General features: G+C 45.0%; 1 protein-coding gene across 1 annotated transcript in view; it reads left to right on the top strand.

Moving 5' to 3' along the window:
• dnm3a (dynamin 3a) overlaps positions 1-18,647 on the top strand; it is a 45,042-nt gene that overhangs the window by 16,388 nt on the left and 10,007 nt on the right. The window contains 8 exon segments of the mRNA XM_042327919.1: positions 51-118; positions 286-462; positions 1,132-1,168; positions 4,393-4,421; positions 4,423-4,501; positions 11,227-11,302; positions 11,558-11,591; positions 13,770-13,881. Of these exon segments, the coding sequence (XP_042183853.1) occupies positions 51-118; positions 286-462; positions 1,132-1,168; positions 4,393-4,421; positions 4,423-4,501; positions 11,227-11,302; positions 11,558-11,591; positions 13,770-13,881 (612 nt within the window).

Raw genomic sequence — 18,647 nt, forward strand, 5'->3', positions numbered from 1 at the left:
TTCCTCAGTGTGTGTGTGTCCTCTTATTGTATGTGTGTGTGTGTCCTTAGATGGAATCTGATGAGAGGGAGTTGCGACGGGAGATCAGCTATGTCATCAAGAACATCCACGGCATCAGGTGAGTTTGTGTCAGAGAGGTTACCTGTATGTGATTATTTAGTCATGGTTCTCTGTCTATTTGACCTGTCACCACTCCCATTTCTCTTGCTCTCTGTCCCCCTCTCTCTCTCGCTATCTCCCTCTCTCTCTTTATCCCTCCCCCTCTCTCTCTATTTGTGTCTCTAGGACAGGTTTGTTTACCCCAGACCAGGCGTTTGAGGCCATAATGAAGAGACAGATAGTCAAGCTGAACGATCCCTGTATTAAATGTGTGGACATGGTCCTCCAGAAGCTGATCACCACTGTGCGCTGATGCACCACCAAGGTACCCACTGCTGTGTCTGTGTGCGTGCTTGTGTACATGTAAGTCAGAAACTCATCATCAGTGGTGGAAAAAGTACCCAATAGTCATACTTGAGTAAAAGTAAAGATACTTTAATAGAAAATGACACAAGTAAAAGTGAAAGTCACCCAGTAAAATACTACTTGAGTAAAAGTCTTAAAAGTATTTGGTTTTAAATATACAGCTGAAGTCGGAAGTTTACATACACCTTAGCCAAGTACATTTTAACTCAGTTTTTGACAATTCCTGACATTTAATCCGAGTAAAAATACCGTCTTAGGTCAGTTAGGATCACCACTTTATTTTAAGAATGTGAAATGTCAGAATAATAGTAGATAGAATGATTTATTTCAGTTTTTATTTCTTTCATCACATTCCCAGTGGGTCAGAAGTTTACATACACTCAATTAGTATTTGGTAGCATTGCCTTTAAATTGTTTAACTTGGGTCAAACGTTTCGGGTTGCCTTCCACAAGCTTCCCACAATAAGTTGGGTGAATTTTGGCCCATTCCTTCTGATAGAGCTGGTGTAACTAAGTCAGGTTTGTAGGCCTCCTTGCTCTCACAAGCTTTTTCAGTTGCCCACAAATGTTCTATAGGCTTGAGATCAGGGCCTTGTGATGGCCACTCCAATACCTTGACAAATGATATCAATTTGCCTATCAGAAGCTTTTGTGTGTTTGTCCCAGTATTCAGACCAATAAGAAGGGCGCTGCAGGAAACCAGGTGAGTTTCACACAGCTCAGTGACCTTATCTTAGGTGATGAATGGCTTGGGTTTTACTCTCTAATTCTAAAATGTGTGTTATGAGAATTTAACAAATGTTTACAACTGGACTGGAATGGCAGCTAACGTGGAAGTTTACTGTATGTAGAAGGAGCAGGTGAAACTGACGTGGACGTTTACTGTATGTAGAAGGAGCAGGTGAAACTGACGTGGACGTTTACTGTATGTAGAAGGAGCAGGTGAAACTGACGTGGACGTTTACTGTATGTAGAAGGAGCAGGTGAAACTGACGTGGACGTTTACTGTATGTAGAAGGAGCAGGTTAAACTGATGTGGACGTTTACTGTATGTAGAAGGAGCAGGTGAAACTGACGTGGACGTTTACTGTATGTAGAAGGAGCAGGTGAAACTGACGTGGACGTTTACTGTATGTAGAAGGAGCAGGTGAAACTGACGTGGACGTTTACTGTATGTAGAAGGAGCAGGTGAAACTGACGTGGACGTTTACTGTATGTAGAAGGAGCAGGTGAAACTGATGTGGACGTTTACTGTATGTAGAAGGAGCAGGTGAAACTGACGTGGACGTTTACTGTATGTAGAAGGAGCAGGTTAAACTGCCTGGAAACAGTGACGATGTGTCAGCTCCATCCTAACCTGCCTGTTCTTTCTTCTGTCTCCTGTTCCAGCGTGTGTAACCTCCTCCCTCCAGTCTAATAGTATGAGTAGTCCAGTCTCTGTAAGGCTAAGCCCTCACTACTCCTACTAGGACACTGTACCTCTCCCTGGTCGTGTCCTGTTCACCATCCTCTTTAAACCCACAGCCCCATGGCTCTCTTTTCTACCACCTTTCCATAGGCTGCACTCTTTGCCTCTACTCCCTTTGGCTGCACTCTACTCCCTTTGCGTGTTTGTGTGTGTGTACGTGTGTGCGTGTGTGTGCATGTGTGTGTACGTGTGTGTGTGTGTAAGCAGCACAAAATGACGCTGAGTTGTAAACTTGGCTCAGATCCAAGCCCAGCTGTCTGGTCACTCACTAAACACAAGCACAGACCCTGGTCTGCTACACAAGGGAGAAATTAAGGTGTGTGTGTGTGTGCGCGCATGTGTCACCGCCCTGGTGTGTCTCCAGTGTGTGAAACAGGATGTGGGTCATATCGCCTCTCTCTGCCATCTCATTCTTCCATATCTCCTCACTTTCTCTCCCTCCACCTCTCCATAACCGATTTTCAGCCACCCCATTCCCCCCTTCTCTCACTTCCTCCTCAATCGTTCATCCTCTGTCCAAATCTCTCTTTTTAGCTGTCAGTCTTTTCTTTCTTCTTGTCTTCCTGTCCTCCTCTTTTCTCCCTCACCCAGTCTTATCACCGAGCTCACAGTTTCTCCCTCACCCAGTCTTATCACCGAGCTCACAGTTTCTCCCTCACCCAGTCTTATCACTGAGCTCACAGTTTCTCCCTCACCCAGTCTTATCACCGAGCTCACAGTTTCTCCCTCACCCAGTCTTATCACTGAGCTCACAGTTTCTCCCTCACCCAGTCTTATCACTGAGCTCACAGTTTCTCCCTCACCCAGTCTTATCACTGAGCTCACAGTTTCTCCCTCACCCAGTCTTATCACTGAGCTCACAGTTTCTCCCTCACCCAGTCTTATCACTGAGCTCACAGTTTCTCCCTCACCCAGTCTTATCACCGAGCTCACAGTTTCTCCCTCACCCAGTCTTATCACTGAGCTCACAGTTTCTCCCTCACCCAGTCTTATCACTGAGCTCACAGTTTCTCCCTCACCCAGTCTTATCACTGAGCTCACAGTTTCTCCCTCACCCAGTCTTATCACCGAGCTCACAGTTTCTCCCTCACCCAGTCTTATCACCGAGCTCACAGTTTCTCCCTCACCCAGTCTTATCACTGAGCTCACAGTTTCTCCCTCACCCAGTCTTATCACTGAGCTCACAGTTTCTCCCTCACCCAGTCTTATCACCGAGCTCACAGTTTCTCCCTCACCCAGTCTTATCACCGAGCTCACAGTTTCTCCCTCACCCAGTCTTATCACCGAGCTCACAGTTTCTCCCTCACCCAGTCTTATCACCGAGCTCACAGTTTCTCCCTCACCCAGTCTTATCACCGAGCTCACAGTTTCTCCCTCACCCAGTCTTATCACCGAGCTCACAGTTTCTCCCTCACCCAGTCTTATCACTGAGCTCACAGTTTCTCCCTCACCCAGTCTTATCGCCGAGCTCACAGTTTCTCCCTCACCCAGTCTTATCGCTGAGCTCACAGTTTCTCCCTCACCCAGTCTTATCACCGAGCTCACAGTTTCTCCCTCACCCAGTCTTATCACCGAGCTCACAGTTTCTCCCTCACCCAGTCTTATCGCCGAGCTCACAGTTTCTCCCTCACCCAGTCTTATCACTGAGCTCACAGTTTCTCCCTCACCCAGTCTTATCACCGAGCTCACAGTTTCTCCCTCACCCAGTCTTATCACCGAGCTCACAGTTTCTCTCTCCCACAGTTCTTCAACAGCTGTTTTTCTGTATTTATTGCTAGTATTTTACCATACCGTATCTTCCATGTCTTCTTTATCATTTCCAGTGTTTTTCCCCATCATGCTCTTTGTGTGTCGTTTTGTGTTGGTCATTGAAATATGTTCAAGGCATTGTCAGAAATTACCACTAGTGATGTAATGACTGGCTAGGTGAGAGGACATTTCACTTTTCTAACTGATCCTTGTTGTCTCAACAGCTGATATCTTTGTGCATGCATTACGGTATCTCACTCGATCCCTATGCATGCAGTATCTCTCCTCTCTCCCACACTGTGACCCATATGTAAGATACATCACACCATCTCTCTCTTTCTCCAGCTCCACAGAACTTGCACCTGCCTCTCTCGATCTCTAAACCCCCCGGCTTAGAGCCAGCCTGCCGAGCAGAGCATTACAGGGATAGTCCACCCAGACCACATGTTTGCTTCTCTATTTACAGCACGCTAACATGACTCTAACCACTCCCATTGTTTTAGCTTTAACGATGCTAATGCTAGGCTATAGCTAAGTAGACATACAAACTCAGATTGTAGCTAGCTGACATTAGGGGTTCAAATCCTACTGTTTTTGTATCCATGAGATGATGTAATTTAGTAATCTGAGTGAACTATCCCTTCAACCCCTCCCACCTTAACCTCCCTCAGTCCCTCTCCATGCCCCTGACCCCTGACCCCTCTCTACAGGTCATCCGTAAGGGCTGGCTTACCATCAATCAGTATCATCAAGGGTGGGACCAAGGAGTACTGGTTTGTCCTGACCGCTGAGAGCCTGTCCTGGTTCAAGGATGATAAGGTGAGCACAGTGTCACTGATCTGGTCTGATGATGAGACTAGTGGAGCTGCTAAAGCTTTACTACTGAGGCCCACTAGTAGAGGCTGGACAAAATACACACCTGAGTACCGCAGAACAACACACTCCTTTATTACAATCACATTTCTGTTTGGTACAAAAGACCTTCAAATACTACTGTCTTATGCAGAGTGGGATAGGAAGGTAGAGTGGGATACAGGTAAAGTAGAAAAGACATGGGCAGCTAGGGTTACATTCATCATAATCATCAAGCAGGAAGTCTGGGGTGTACTGGCTGGGATTGGCTGTGGGAGCTGTCCATCAGGCTGTAGGTGCGATGTGGTTGGTCGGGGCGGCTGCCATCTGTCTGCCTGTCTGTGCCTGCTGTACAGGATAGGAAGGTCTGCACAGCAAGTGTAGACAGGCAGACACAACACAACTCTCTCTCAGCCTAGCACAGCACTGCTTGCTCGTGATGTCCACGGACTGTGTGTGTGTGTGTGTCAGTGTGTCTTGGGATGGGCTGGGCTGCAACTTGTGTCAAATGCACACATGTAAGTACAGAGCTGGCCCAATAGTACTTAAACTAAGCCCCCCTTTTCCCTACCATACCTCCCTCCCTCTCTCCATCCACTGTTCCCCCCCTCCTCCTCCTCTGGGAGTTGAGGCATTTGGAGCAGTTCACTCTGACACAGCTGGAGCCAAACCAACACACACACACACATACACACACCCCTCCTTAATAATTCACTTATCTCCAATCCCAGTCCACTGACATGGGTATGAAACCAACTTATCTCAGTAACATGGTCTCTTCTAGCAGCGGTGTCTCTGACAGCACTACTGAAAGGAGAGCTACTAGTATCCTAGCTGGTACAGGAGGTTCTAGTGCCAGGTTAACATAACCCCTCTGCTCTGCCTTCTCTTTGACAATATTACCCACTACAATATTTGACTTTACTACACAGATTATACCTCGGTGTAGTTACAGGTATGCTGGGAAAAGTGTGATAATATCTGGTGAAATAATCATCATAACTCTTTCTTTCCCAAAATGGAAACAAACGGGGTAGACTGACAAAAGATGTCAACCTTTTTTCTAGACTAGGGGAGAGTGGGGTTAGTTGAGCCAAAGAGATACATTGAGCGACCCTTGTTTCTAGGAAAACATACACAAATTGAATCATTTGACCAAATATTTAGGAAGAGGTCGTCATTTCATGGAGGCTGTGAAGGAAGAAACCACATGGAAAAAGTGTTGGGATGGGCTATCACAGCAAGTTAGGTCCAAAAAAAATGGATTTTCACCAAGTCAAATGAATTTATTGTGTTAGAGGGTTCATGATGCTTGTATCTAAACCAAATGCTATCAAGATTTTTCTATACACCAGTTGTGGTCTCTATAAACTTCAATATGAGGTCTTAAACCTAGCATAACAGTGCATCTTGTCGCTGTGTGGGCTAATATAGTCAATGTTTGACTTGAGGTAAGTTGTGCAAATGGCAAGATGAGAAAATGGAAGAGTTTTCTTCGCAGGTGTTGTGCAAGGCATTACCACTGGGACATGAGGTAACAACAGGGCCTATGTTAAAAATGTTTCAAAAAAGTACAAAGTGTTTATTAGGTGTTAAGCCTATCTTAACATATGCTTAAAATGATTCAAATACAAAAAAAGCGATTGTGTTGATTTGTGTTTGGGAAATAAAGATAAACATGGTTTTAAAAAGGTAGAGGTAATATTTCATTCAGTACAGAAATTTGTAGACAGCTTAACTTACCCTGTCCCGCGGCTCAACTTATCCCATACCTCGGGGTAAGTTGTGCCAAGAGACCACTTTTTTTGCCAAGCTATTTTTTCAAAACTGTAATGTTCACATGAATTCTGATTCTCTAGGGATACAAAACATCCTGAAATATATAGTTTGTAGATATCTTTGTTAGAAAGAATACTACATTTCCCTTGGCCGAGTGATGCTGAATGCAAAAAAGCCACTCAACTTACCCCACCCTCCCCTACTGTTAGTTCAGTAGGAACCCTGTGCTCTCTCCATGCCCCTGTGTGTGTGTTTGTCTCAGTGGGGGGGGGGTCTACTGTAGTAAATAATCCTTACTATCACAGCTATGTCACCATGCTGCCCCAACAACACTGTAGGCCACAAACACACTCCTCTCAGAGTTAGACCCAGGCCAAGCCTCTCTCTCGCAAAGCCTACTCTGTTTCTATCCACTTTCTCCACAAAGTTTTCTAGTTCTCTTTCCCCATTCCCCTCCCACCCTTTTCCCTCTCTTTCTTCCTTCTCTAATTCCCTCCTTCTGTCGTTCTCTTTCCCTACCTTTTCCTGCTTTATCCCTCCTATTCCCCCCCTTTTTCCCTTTCCTTCTCTCACTCTTTCCCTCCCTCTCTCTCTCTCTGGTTGGCAGTCTCTCTGGGCCTGTACACATTCCTGGCTGGAGAACTCAAGGTTTAGTCCAAACACCCGCTTAGCTTCCAACATCTATCCAGAGAAATCCCACATGGCTGCTTCTACACCTCCCCCTCCTCCCTGTTCTCCCCCCTTCCATCTCCCCCTTCTCCCCGCCAGACTCCCACTCACAACTCAATCTCCTCCCTCATCTCCCCCTTCCACAAATACTGATCACCTAGCCAAACCACTAGACTTTAGACTCTCTTTCTTTCTCTCTCTCTCACGCTCTCTCTTGTGATCTCTTACTTTTTCTCCATCTCATTCAATCATGTCTCCCCACAGTATGGTCACACTTAGTTATTTTCCTCACATAAACACACAAATACACAAACTGTACACACTCACACAAACTCCCTCCCATATTTGCTGCTCACGCTCTCTAAATCTACACAATGGTTACTAATCTACACACCAAGACAATAAGTATAGACTCTACTCTCCGTACATTTCATCTAGACATAATGGATACACACTCATCTCCACACACTAAACAGTGTGTAATCTTTATATAAAACACTAACCAGACGTACATTCCTCCCTCCCTCTCTCCCTGCCTGAGGCCCGATGTGCAGCCTGAGGAAAAACAGATGACCTACGCCCATACACTCACCCTATACACTAGAGCTGGGAATTGCATGGGACCTCACCATTCAATATTAGCACGATACTTAGGTGCCGATAGGATATGAATTGCCACGATTCTCTATTTTATTGCAATCTGATGTTCCAAAGATATTGCTCACCATGTCTGCTGCAGAGAGACAAGAGAGAGCATGAGAAAACAAAGTTTTGCTCTCACAGAAATAAAAGAGCTGAACAATTATAAAGTATCAGTATTTATAAAGAAGATGGAGAACAAGCTATAGGATAAAAAATACCAGAGTTTTGGCTCAGGTACAGCGGAATAGCGTTAGCTAACGCTACCTAGTAAAAGCATTGATATTTGGAGTCAAAATATCAATATAATATTGTAAAAAAATACATTGCGATATGTAACTATGGATTTGTCCCCCATCACTACTATACACACACTCCCATACAACACACACACACACACACACTCCCCCTAGACACTATATATACTCTCCCTAGACACTATACACACACACACACACACACACACACACACACACACACACACACACCACCCCTATTAACTATATACACACATGCTCCCATACAACACCCATACACTCACCCTACACTATCCACAAACATTCCCATACAGCAATACACACATTCCTATCCACACACATTCCCATACAGCAATACACACATTCCTATCCACACACATTCCCATACAGCAATACACTCATTCCCATACACACACACTCCCATACAGCAACCATACAGGTGTCTGTGTTGGGCCTGCTTGCTATATCACACAATGAGTCTGCAGAGGCTGTTTCAGATAGAGCAGCTCTGATGTGTGATCCACCATGAGCAGCCTGACACACACACACACACACCACACACACACACACACACACACACACACACACACACACACACACACACACACACACACACACACACACACACACACACACACACACACACACACACACACACACACACACACACACACACACACACACACAATGAACTATCGTACTGACCACTGACAAATATAGCAGGCTTCTAGGCTTTCAAAACACACAAAGAACAACGTAGTAGCAGACAGTGAAAGACAAACCAGCAAAGACAAACTCATACATCTCGTCCCCAGTGTGAATGTGCTCATGCGTGTGTGTATATGCTTGTGTGTGTGTTTGAGAGAGAGTGATGGAAGCAATTCCTTGCCCAGTCTAACCAATGTGCAGACTACTGTACACCAGTAAGACCCTGAACAGGTAGTCTGAACACTGGGATGACGGAACAGGACTCTCGCTCTCTCCTTTATTTCTCTCCCTTCCTTTCGCTTTCCTTTTTCATCTGTGCAAAGTTTTGAAGGAGGAGGAGTAGAAAGATGTCTCCTCTGCTCTCTACGTTTTTATCTTCCTTCTTCTCTCATTCCTTTCTTTTATCTCGTTTTTCACCCGTCCAAAATTTGGTTGACAAACTAGGTAAAAGATTCTCATTGTCTCCTCTCCTTTCTCGTCCTAAGTGACGGGTGAGGGGTCACACTCACACATGTGCACACACACTGGCTGTCCTCTTCTATGGGTCTGGGTCTTGTTCTGGTCGCGTCTCGGCCCAGTGTGTGTCAGGTCCTTGTGTGTGTGTGTCGGGGTTCCGAGGGGCTGCGTCCGAGCGAGCGGAGTATCCAGCCTCGACGTGGCACATTCACTTTCAGCACTGGGGATCTGCCAGTGCACTTAGGGAAGGCATAACGAAAAAAGGGAGAGAGGGAGGGACTGAGGCGCCATATATGGGTTGATGGGACCCTTGGGAATCAACTTTGGAGTGGTCTGCAGTTTCTCTCCCCTTCTCTCTCTCTCTCCCTCTTTCTCTAGATACCTCTCTCCCACTCATCTCTGTCAAAACTCACCTCCACTCCTCCGTCTGTCCTCCCTCTCTTCAATCTCTCCTCTATTTCTTTTCTCCATTGGAATCCTCTCTCTCTCAGATATCTCTCTCTCTCTCAGATCTCTCTCTCTCTCTCTCTCTCTCTCTCTCAAGCAGTACCAGATGTTGTCGTCTGTCGACGTGCCAGCTTCGTTCTATAGTTTTGTTTCTGCCTCTCTAACAGGAAGTGGGCCCCTCTGGAAAAAAGAGAAAGAGGAATGAAGGAAGAAAGTTTTGGGGTTCAGGAGAGACCAACACACACACCCACTCAGACACACACACCTAAGTGTTTGTGAGACAGACTTGCACCTTTCCGTCCATTTCTTTTTCTGGGTAGGCTATACCCATCCCTCCTCCATCTCACCTTCTGTCCTCTCCTCCCTCTCTCCACTCCATACTGTAACTATAGCTGTTTCCTGAGGCAGGTAGCCTAGCGCTTAAGAGCGTTGGCTCAGTAACCGAAAGGTCGCTGGTTTGAATCCCAGAGATGACTAGGTGGAAAATCTGTCGATGTGCCCTTGAGCAGGGCACTTAGCCTTAATTGCTCCAGGGTCGACCATCAATGATGGCTGATCCCTGGCTGTGGACCCACTCTCTGAGGGTGTCAGGGGGAAGGGGATATGCAACAACAAAAAAGAGGACAAATGTTAGCACCCTCCTAATTATTATTATTAAAAGTGAGAGCAAGGTGGAGGAGAGAAAAGTGAGAGCAAGGTGGAGGAGAGAAAAGTGAGAGCAAGGTGGAGGAGAGAAAAGGGGAGAAGGGTGGAGGACAGAAAAGTGAGAGCAAGGTGGAGGAGAGAAAAGGGGAGAAGGGTGGAGGAGAGAAAAGTGAGAGCAAGGTGGAGGAGAGAAAAGTGAGAGCAAGGTGGAGGAGAGAAAAGGGGAGAAGGGTAGAGGAGAGAAAAGTGAGAGCAAGGTGGAGGAGAGAAAAGGGGAGAAGGGTAGAGGAGAGAAAAAAGTGAGAGCAAGGTGGAGGAGAGAAAAGTGAGAGCAAGGTGGAGGAGAGAAAAGGGGACAAGGGTAGAGGAGAGAAAAGGGGGAGAAGGGTGGAGGAGAGAAAAGGGGAGAAGGGTGGAGGTGAGAAAAGGGGGAGAAGGGTGGAGGAGAGAAAAGGGGAGAAGGGTGGAGGAGAGAAAAGGGGGAGAAGGGTGGAGGAGAGAAAAGGGGGAGAAGGGTGGAGGTGAGGAGAGGAATGTTTTGTTTTAGAGCTTCACTTTTGAGTAATAACTTTCACATGTGGGCTGGCTTCTTTCCCTCCCTCTCCCCTTCTCTCTCTTTCCTCTCCTCAACCACTATTTCTTTCCCTGTTTTTTACTATTTTTCTCTCATTCTTTCACTCCCTCCATTCTTGTCCCCATATTTTCTCTCCGCTTTGCTTCCTTTCTCTAACGGTTTTCTTTCGATCATAATTTGTAATGGTGGTGACAGAGTAAACTCATGCCCCCCCACCCCCACACATCTCTGTAGTGTAGAATAGTCTAATACATGTATTTATCCTAGCTAGCTCTGTTTCTCTGCACTTTCTGTCATCGAGGGGAATGTTAACAAATCAATGAGACTCCATGCATGTTATATTAGAGCAGGCCTATTCAGTTACTGCTTTTCTTCATTGTTTTATTGTCTCTACATGCTGTTTGTGTATTCACCAGATCAGTAGACCCATCAATGAATGATCCTTTCTTACATCTCCTTACATTTCTTCATCCTTCCCCCTCTCCCTCCATCATCCCTATCCCTCTATCTTTCCTCAGGAGAAAGAGAAGAAGTACATGTTACCATTGGATAACCTGAAGCTGAGAGGTGTGAAGAGCAGCTTCATGTCCAGTAACATGCCTACTCCATCTTCAGGACCGAACAGAGGTGTGAAGAGCAGCTTCATGTCCAGTAACATGCCTACTCCATCTTCAGGACCGAACAGAGGTGTGAAGAGCAGCTTCATGTCCAGTAACATGCCTACTCCATCTTCAGCCTACTCCATCTTCAGCACCGAACAGAGGTGTGAAGAGCAGCTTCATGTCCAGTAACATGCCTACTCCATCTTCAGGACCGAACAGAGGTGTGAAGAGTAGCTTCATGTCCAGTAACATGCCTACTCCATCTTCAGCACCGAACAGAGGTGTGAAGAGCAGCTTCATGTCCAGTAACATGCCTACTCCATCTTCAGGACCGAACAGAGGTGTGAAGAGCAGCTTCATGTCCAGTAACATGCCTACTCCATCTTCAGCACCGAACAGAGGTGTGAAGAGCAGCTTCATGTCCAGTAACATGCCTACTCCATCTTCAGCACCGAACAGAGGTGTGAAGAGCAGCTTCATGTCCAGTAACATGCCTACTCCATCTTCAGCACCGAACAGAGGTGTGAAGAGCAGCTTCATGTCCAGTAACATGCCTACTCCCACTTCAGCACCGAACAGAGGTGTGAAGAGCAGCTTCATGTCCAGTAACATGCCTACTCCCACTTCAGCACCGAACAGAGGTGTGAAGAGCAGCTTCATGTCCAGTAACATGCCTACTCCCACTTCAGCACCGAACAGAGGTGTGAAGAGTAGCTTCATGTCCAGTAACATGCCTACTCCATCTTCAGCACCGAACAGAGGTGTGAAGAGCAGCTTCATGTCCAGTAACATGCCTACTCCATCTTCAGCACCGAACAGAGGTGTGAAGAGCAGCTTCATGTCCAGTAACATGCCTACTCCATCTTCAGCACCGAACAGAGGTGTGAAGAGCAGCTTCATGTCCAGTAACATGCCTACTCCATCTTCAGCACCAAACAGAGGTGTGTGTGTTGAAGTGGTTTTATGTGAGATTAGTGTATGACAGGCATATCTGAAAAAGATTGGGGGGGGCACACACCTGGTCTCTGACATCCTCACTGACTGACTGACAGAGTGATGGAGTGGGTTAGGATGGGGTGGGCTGGGCATGCTATGGCTGAGCTGGGTGGGACCTGGTTCGTGAGTGTGTGTGTGTGGACCGCAGCATACCAAGGGCAGGCTCATTAAGCAGCTAATCAAAGCCAGAGTTCTGGACCAGAGATGAGGCAGCTCTTGTTAGGAAACTATTTAACCACTCGCCACAAGAAGGAGGGAAAGAAAGAAGGCTGGATGGGGTGAGAGTGGGGAGAGAGGGAGAGCGATCAGTCAGGAATGTGTCAAAAGCGTGTCCTACTGCGCCCCTTGTCCCCCCTTCTCTCTGTGCGTGTTTGTGTGTGCATGATTTGTGTCCACAGTCCTGATTCCAATGCTCTGGTTGTCCCTGTCTGACAGTAATCAGAACCATTAGGAAAGTCCCTGATCTAAAAGCAGGGAAAGAGGGAGGGAGAAAGGAAAAAGGGAGAAACGGATCCTTGCTAAAATTCCTCAAGAGGAGAGAAAAGCTCACTATCCCGGGCCACAGCGGAACAGAGCGAGGAAAAGGGGGATGTGAGTGACTGGTTACAATCCAGCCATTGTAAAGCATTAAGAGAGAGAGGGGGAGCCTCCTACTGGCCCTCCTAACTAATACTAACCCTTCTGGCCGTCCATCCAACACCATCTCCAGCAGCATCTGGTCTCCCATCCAGGGATCAACCAGACCCAGCCCTACTTAGCCTACAGACAGAGGAGATCTCATGAGATATGTGGTCAGGCTGCTATCCAGAACACTCAAGACAGCTTGAGATTGGAGACAGACAGACAGACAAATATACTGCACACACACACACACACACACACACACACACACACACACACACACACACACACACACACACACACACACACACACAACAATACCAGTTTAGAAAACATGAGAGAGGGAGAAACAAAAGGACAGGAACACAGAGTGATTAAAGAGAATGTTTAACAGATGTGTGTGGTGTGTGTGTGTGTTTAACAGATGGGTTTTAGACCGCTCCAGATTCCTGCCTCTGTCAGACGCAGCGGCGTCTCCCTGAGAGAGAGAGAGAGAGAGAGAGAGAGAGGAGAGAGAGAGGAAGAGAGAGGAGAGGGAGAGAGAGAGGAGAGAGAGAAAGAGGCTCTGTGGGTATGGATGTGTGAGTTTAGTTATTCATTGTGTGTGAAGGTGTGTGTTCCAGCTCTGATAACATGTGTGAGACCTATGGTGTAGTCGTGTGTATGAATATGGCATGCAACCTCAAACCTGGAGAGGAAGATGACTGTTTGATTGTATCTGTTATAATTGTTAGAAGGTATATAAGGACTAGAGGTTCTTGGATGTGGGTATAGTTGTTTTCTGAAGCTGCTGGCTGGGTGATGTAGTTTGAGGTAGCTGACAGTATGTAATGTAATTGTAGGAACGTGTATAAGGACTACGGGTTCCTGGAGCTGGCGTTTGGCTCTCAGGAGGAGGTAGACAGCTGGAAAGCTTCTCTGCTGAGAGCCGGAGTCTATCCTGAGAAAGTCACTGTGAGTATCTTAGTCAAAACTCCTGACCCGTAACTCTAACCCTGACTCTAACCTCTAACCCTAAAACCATGACCAATAAAGTAACTGTGAATAGCCTAACCCTGACCCCTTACCTCCTAACCCTGACCCTAACTATAACCTACACCTGCCCTTATTCTCTGCCTGGCTACCCTTCACCTCTCTCCTTCCTCGTCCCCCCCTACTACACCCCCCTTGCCTTCAGTCATTGGCTGCTCACAGCTTCCCAGTCGAAACAGTTCGGAACAGTTTGTGCATGTACACAAAACATTAGGAACATTATTGGTTGGTGAGCGGACCCCAGACCTCACAACCACAAAGGCCAATGGGTTTTATAACGGATTCTATAACTGATTATAACTGAAGTATTTTTAGCCAGATCCTAATTGGTATGTTGAATTTTATGTTCCTTTTCATGGTGTAGAAGGCACTTCTTCCCTTCTCTCAGATCGTTCACAGCTTTGTTGAAGTTACCTGTGGCCCTAATGTTTAGGTACCTATAGTTTTTGTGTGCTCAGGAATTGTATTTGTGGTCCTGGCAACCACACTTTTTTTGGAACACCATTATTTTTGTCTTACTGAGATGTACTGTCATGGTCCACGTCTGACATAATCTGTGCAGAAGATCTAGGTGTTGCTGTAGGCCCTCCTTGGTTGGGAACAGGAGCACCAACAAACCCGTAGACATTTGACTTCAGATTCTAGTAGAGTGAGGCCGGGTGCTGCAGACTGTTCTAGTGCCCTCGCCAATTCTGTGATATATATATATTGAGGAGGGTGGGGCACAAGCTACATCCATGTCTCACCCCATGGCCCTGTGGAAAGTTGTTTGTTGTTTGTGTACATGGATTTTATATTGTCATATGTTGCAAGTTCATATCCCCGAGCTGACAAGGTACAAATCTGTCGTTCTGCCCCTGAACAGGCAGTTAACCCACTGTTCCTAGGCCGTCATTGAAAGTAAGAATTTGTTCTTAACTGACTTGCCTAGTTAAAATAAAGGTAAAATAAATACATAAAATTCCCCCAACACTGCTTTCCATCCATTTGTATAGCAGACCCTCATGCCAAATTGAGTAAAAAACCTTTTCAAATCAATAAAGCATGAGAAGACTTTGCCTTTGTTCTGGTTTGTTTGTCAATTAGGGTGTGCAGGTTGAATACGTGGTCTGTCATACGGTAGTTTGGTAAAAATACTATTTACATTTGTCCGGTACATTGTTTTCACTGAGGAAATGTACAAGTCTGCTGTTAATGATAATGCAGAGGATTTTCCAAAGGTTGCCGTTGACGCATATCCCACAGTAGTTATTGGGGTCAAATTTGTCTCCACTTTTGTGGATTGCGGTGATCATCTTCAACTCTGGCATCTTCCCCAAAATGTGGAACCAAGGAGTCACCCCAATCCAATAAAGTGGAGACGAGAATGATGTTAAATTTAAGTATAGGCAATTGGAATGTGTGGTTTGTATATTTATAATTTAATTTAGGATACATCAACACCACAGGCTTTTTTGGGTTGGAGGATTTGTATTTTGTCCTGTAGTTCATTCAATGTAATTGGAGAATCCAGTAGGTTCTGGTAATCTTTCATAGTTGATTCTAAGATTTGTATTTGATATGTTCAGTTGAAGTCGGAAGTTTACATACACCTTAGCCAAATACATTTAAACTCAAGTCCTTTAATCCTAGTAAAAATTCCCAGTCTTAGGTTAGTTAGGATCACCACTTTATTTGAAGAATGTGAAATGTCAGAATAATAGTAGAGAGAACGATTCATTTCAGCTTTTATTTCTTTCATCACATTTCCAGTGGGTCAGACGTTTACTTACACAAATTTAGTATTTGGTAATATTGCCTTTAAATTGATTAAAACTTGGGTCAAACATTTCAGGTAGCCTCCCACAAGCTTTCCACAATAAGTTGGGTACATTTTGGCCCATTCCTCCTGACAGAGCTGGTGTAACTGAGTCAGGCTTGTAGGCCTCCATGCTCGCACACACTTTTTCAGTTCGGCCCAAATGTTTCTATAGGATTGAGGTCAGGGCTTTGTGATGGCCACTCCAATACCTTAACTTTGTTGTCCTTAAGCCATTTTGCCACAACTTTGGAAGTATGCTTGGGGTCATTGTCCATTTGGAAGACCCATTTGCAACCAAGCTTTAACTTCCTGACTGATGTCTTGAGATGTTGCTTCAATATATCCTCATGATGACATCTATTTTGTGAATTGCACCAGTCCCTCCTGCAGCAAAGCACCCCAACAACATGATGCTGCCACCCCTGTGCTTCACGGTTGGGATGGTGTCCTTCGGCTTGCAAGCCTCCCCCTTTTTCCTCCAAACATAACGATGGTCATTATGGCCAAACAGTTCTATTTTCGTTTCATCAGACCAGAGGACATGTCTCCATGTGCAGTTGCAAACCATAGTCTGTTTTTTATGGCTGTTTTGGAGCAGTGGCTTCTTCCTTGCTGAGAGGCCTTTCAGGTTTTGTCAATATAGGACTTGTTTTACTGTGGATATAGATACTTTTGTACCTGTTTCCTCCAGCATCTTCACAAGGTCCTTTGCTGTTGTTCTGGGATCGATTTGCACTTTTTAGTTTTTTTTGCACCACACGGCTGCGTGGTCCCATGGTGTTTATACTTGCGTACTATTGTTTGTACAGATGAATGTGGTGCCTTCAGGTGTTTGGAAATTGCTCCCAATGATGAACCAGACTTGTGGAGGTCTACAATTTTTTTCTGAGGTCTTGGCTGATTTCTTTTGATTTTCCCATGATGTCAAGCAAAGAGGCACTGAGTTTGGAGGTAGGCCTTGAAATACATACACACACAGGTACACCTCCAATTGACTCAAATTTTCCAAGCTGTTTAAAGGCACAGTCAACTTAGTGTATGTAAACTTCTGACCCACTGGAATTGTGATACAGTGAATTATAAGTGAAATAATCTGTCTGTAAACAATTGTCAGGCACAAAGTAGATGTCCTAACCGACTTGCAAAAAGTATAGTTTGTTAAAAAGAAATTTGGGGAGTGGTTGAAAAATGTGTTTTAATGACTCCAACCTAGGTGTATGCAATCTTACAACTTCCACTGTATACTGGTAAGATAGTCTAGCTAAGATATTACCCATTTCTAATTTTGTTTGAAAGTTAGTGTACTAACTATATTTTATTTCAAGTTAGTGTACTGTTAGCTAGCGAGCTGGCTGACACGCTAGTGTGTCATCTGTGTAATTGTATTATTTGTATCTCAGAGCCATTTGCATTGCTAGTTATAGCTTGATGTTAGCTAGCTAACATTGAACCTGGTTGGTTAGCTGGGATTATGGTTCATGTTGTAGAAATATTGGCCCAATAATATTTCTCAGATACCAGAACTTGAGAATTCAAATATACTTTATTACAAAGTAACAAGCCAAGCTGGCCCATGGACTAACTTATCTTTCCAGTCTCAGCACTCTCCTTTTATACAATTTTACCCTTACATAACATACATAGTCACTCCTCTTTATGTAAATTATTAATACCCTTTAGCCTTTCGCCAGCATTATCTTTCAGTCTCACTTCTGACTTGTTTACGCCCACTTCTGACTTATTTATGCTCATTTTAGATTATATTGGTGGTGTCACCATAGTACCAATGCAAACAATAATACATACATATGTTCCTAATACAGGTGCATGTCTAATAGTACTTAATTAATACTAACATACCTTCCTTATACAGGTGCATGTCTAATGGTCCCTATAACGGATTAACCAATGTGCCTGTCCAATGGCCTTCACAAGACCAGGCATGACCCAGAATGGCTAGGACTGTGTTTATTCTGCTTACATTCTGCTCACACGTTTCATGGTTAACCATATATTGATTCTGCTTACTATTCTGAGATGCATAACACGTGTACTGGAAAATCCCCACATATATTGTTTAGCTAGTTAGCTAGCTACATGTCTAAACAAAATACTCCACTACTATTCAATTAACCATTTCAATAGAATGTTCACAACTGTCGATAGACGTAGCTGGTAAATTTGCTCTGGCTATCTACTGTGATTTCAGAGCACTCTCGTCTGAGTGTGCCAGAACGCAGAATAACTGATGAATATACGTAAGCTCAACGCCCGTTGAATATGTTCGGTGTCAGTAAACGTTGGCAAAGAAGCGTAATTAAAATGTTGCCAGCAACACAGTTGCAGTCAGCAATGCTCTGGATAACATCAAAACAGCCTAACCATCTCTACTAGGGCGGGTAAAATCGTCAGAGTGAGCTGTTCTCTCATTTGTGTCTGGAAGAAGCTAGCAAGCTAGCCAATTAGCTTGGGTGCTGTCGTTAGGTCCTTGAATCAACTCTACTGCTCGGCCAGAGCGTCCAGTGTGAACTCTGAGCGCTCAGAGAGCGAAACACAGAATTTACGTACGGACAATCTGACAATGCTCTGAGTTTATGAACGGGCACACTCTGGCTCTCCAGATTAAATTTACGAACCCACCCGTAGTATAAACCAGCCTTTTGAAAGCTTTGGTTGTTTTGTACATGGCCTCACATGTGAATCCTTAACGCCACACATCTCTTTAAGGATTTAGAGGGTCTGAACGATGCTGAATGGGTGTAGACAAAGAAGAGCTCTCCATTAGGATCCCGAAAACATTCAAGGGACATTTTCAAGTTCATCATCTTTCAAAGCATAATTACTTTCCCAATGTTCCTCAACTATAGTGTATGGTATACCATTTTCT

Source organism: Oncorhynchus tshawytscha, linkage group LG01 (assembly GCF_018296145.1).
Source record: "Oncorhynchus tshawytscha isolate Ot180627B linkage group LG01, Otsh_v2.0, whole genome shotgun sequence".
NCBI classification, from domain to species: domain Eukaryota; kingdom Metazoa; phylum Chordata; class Actinopteri; order Salmoniformes; family Salmonidae; genus Oncorhynchus; species Oncorhynchus tshawytscha.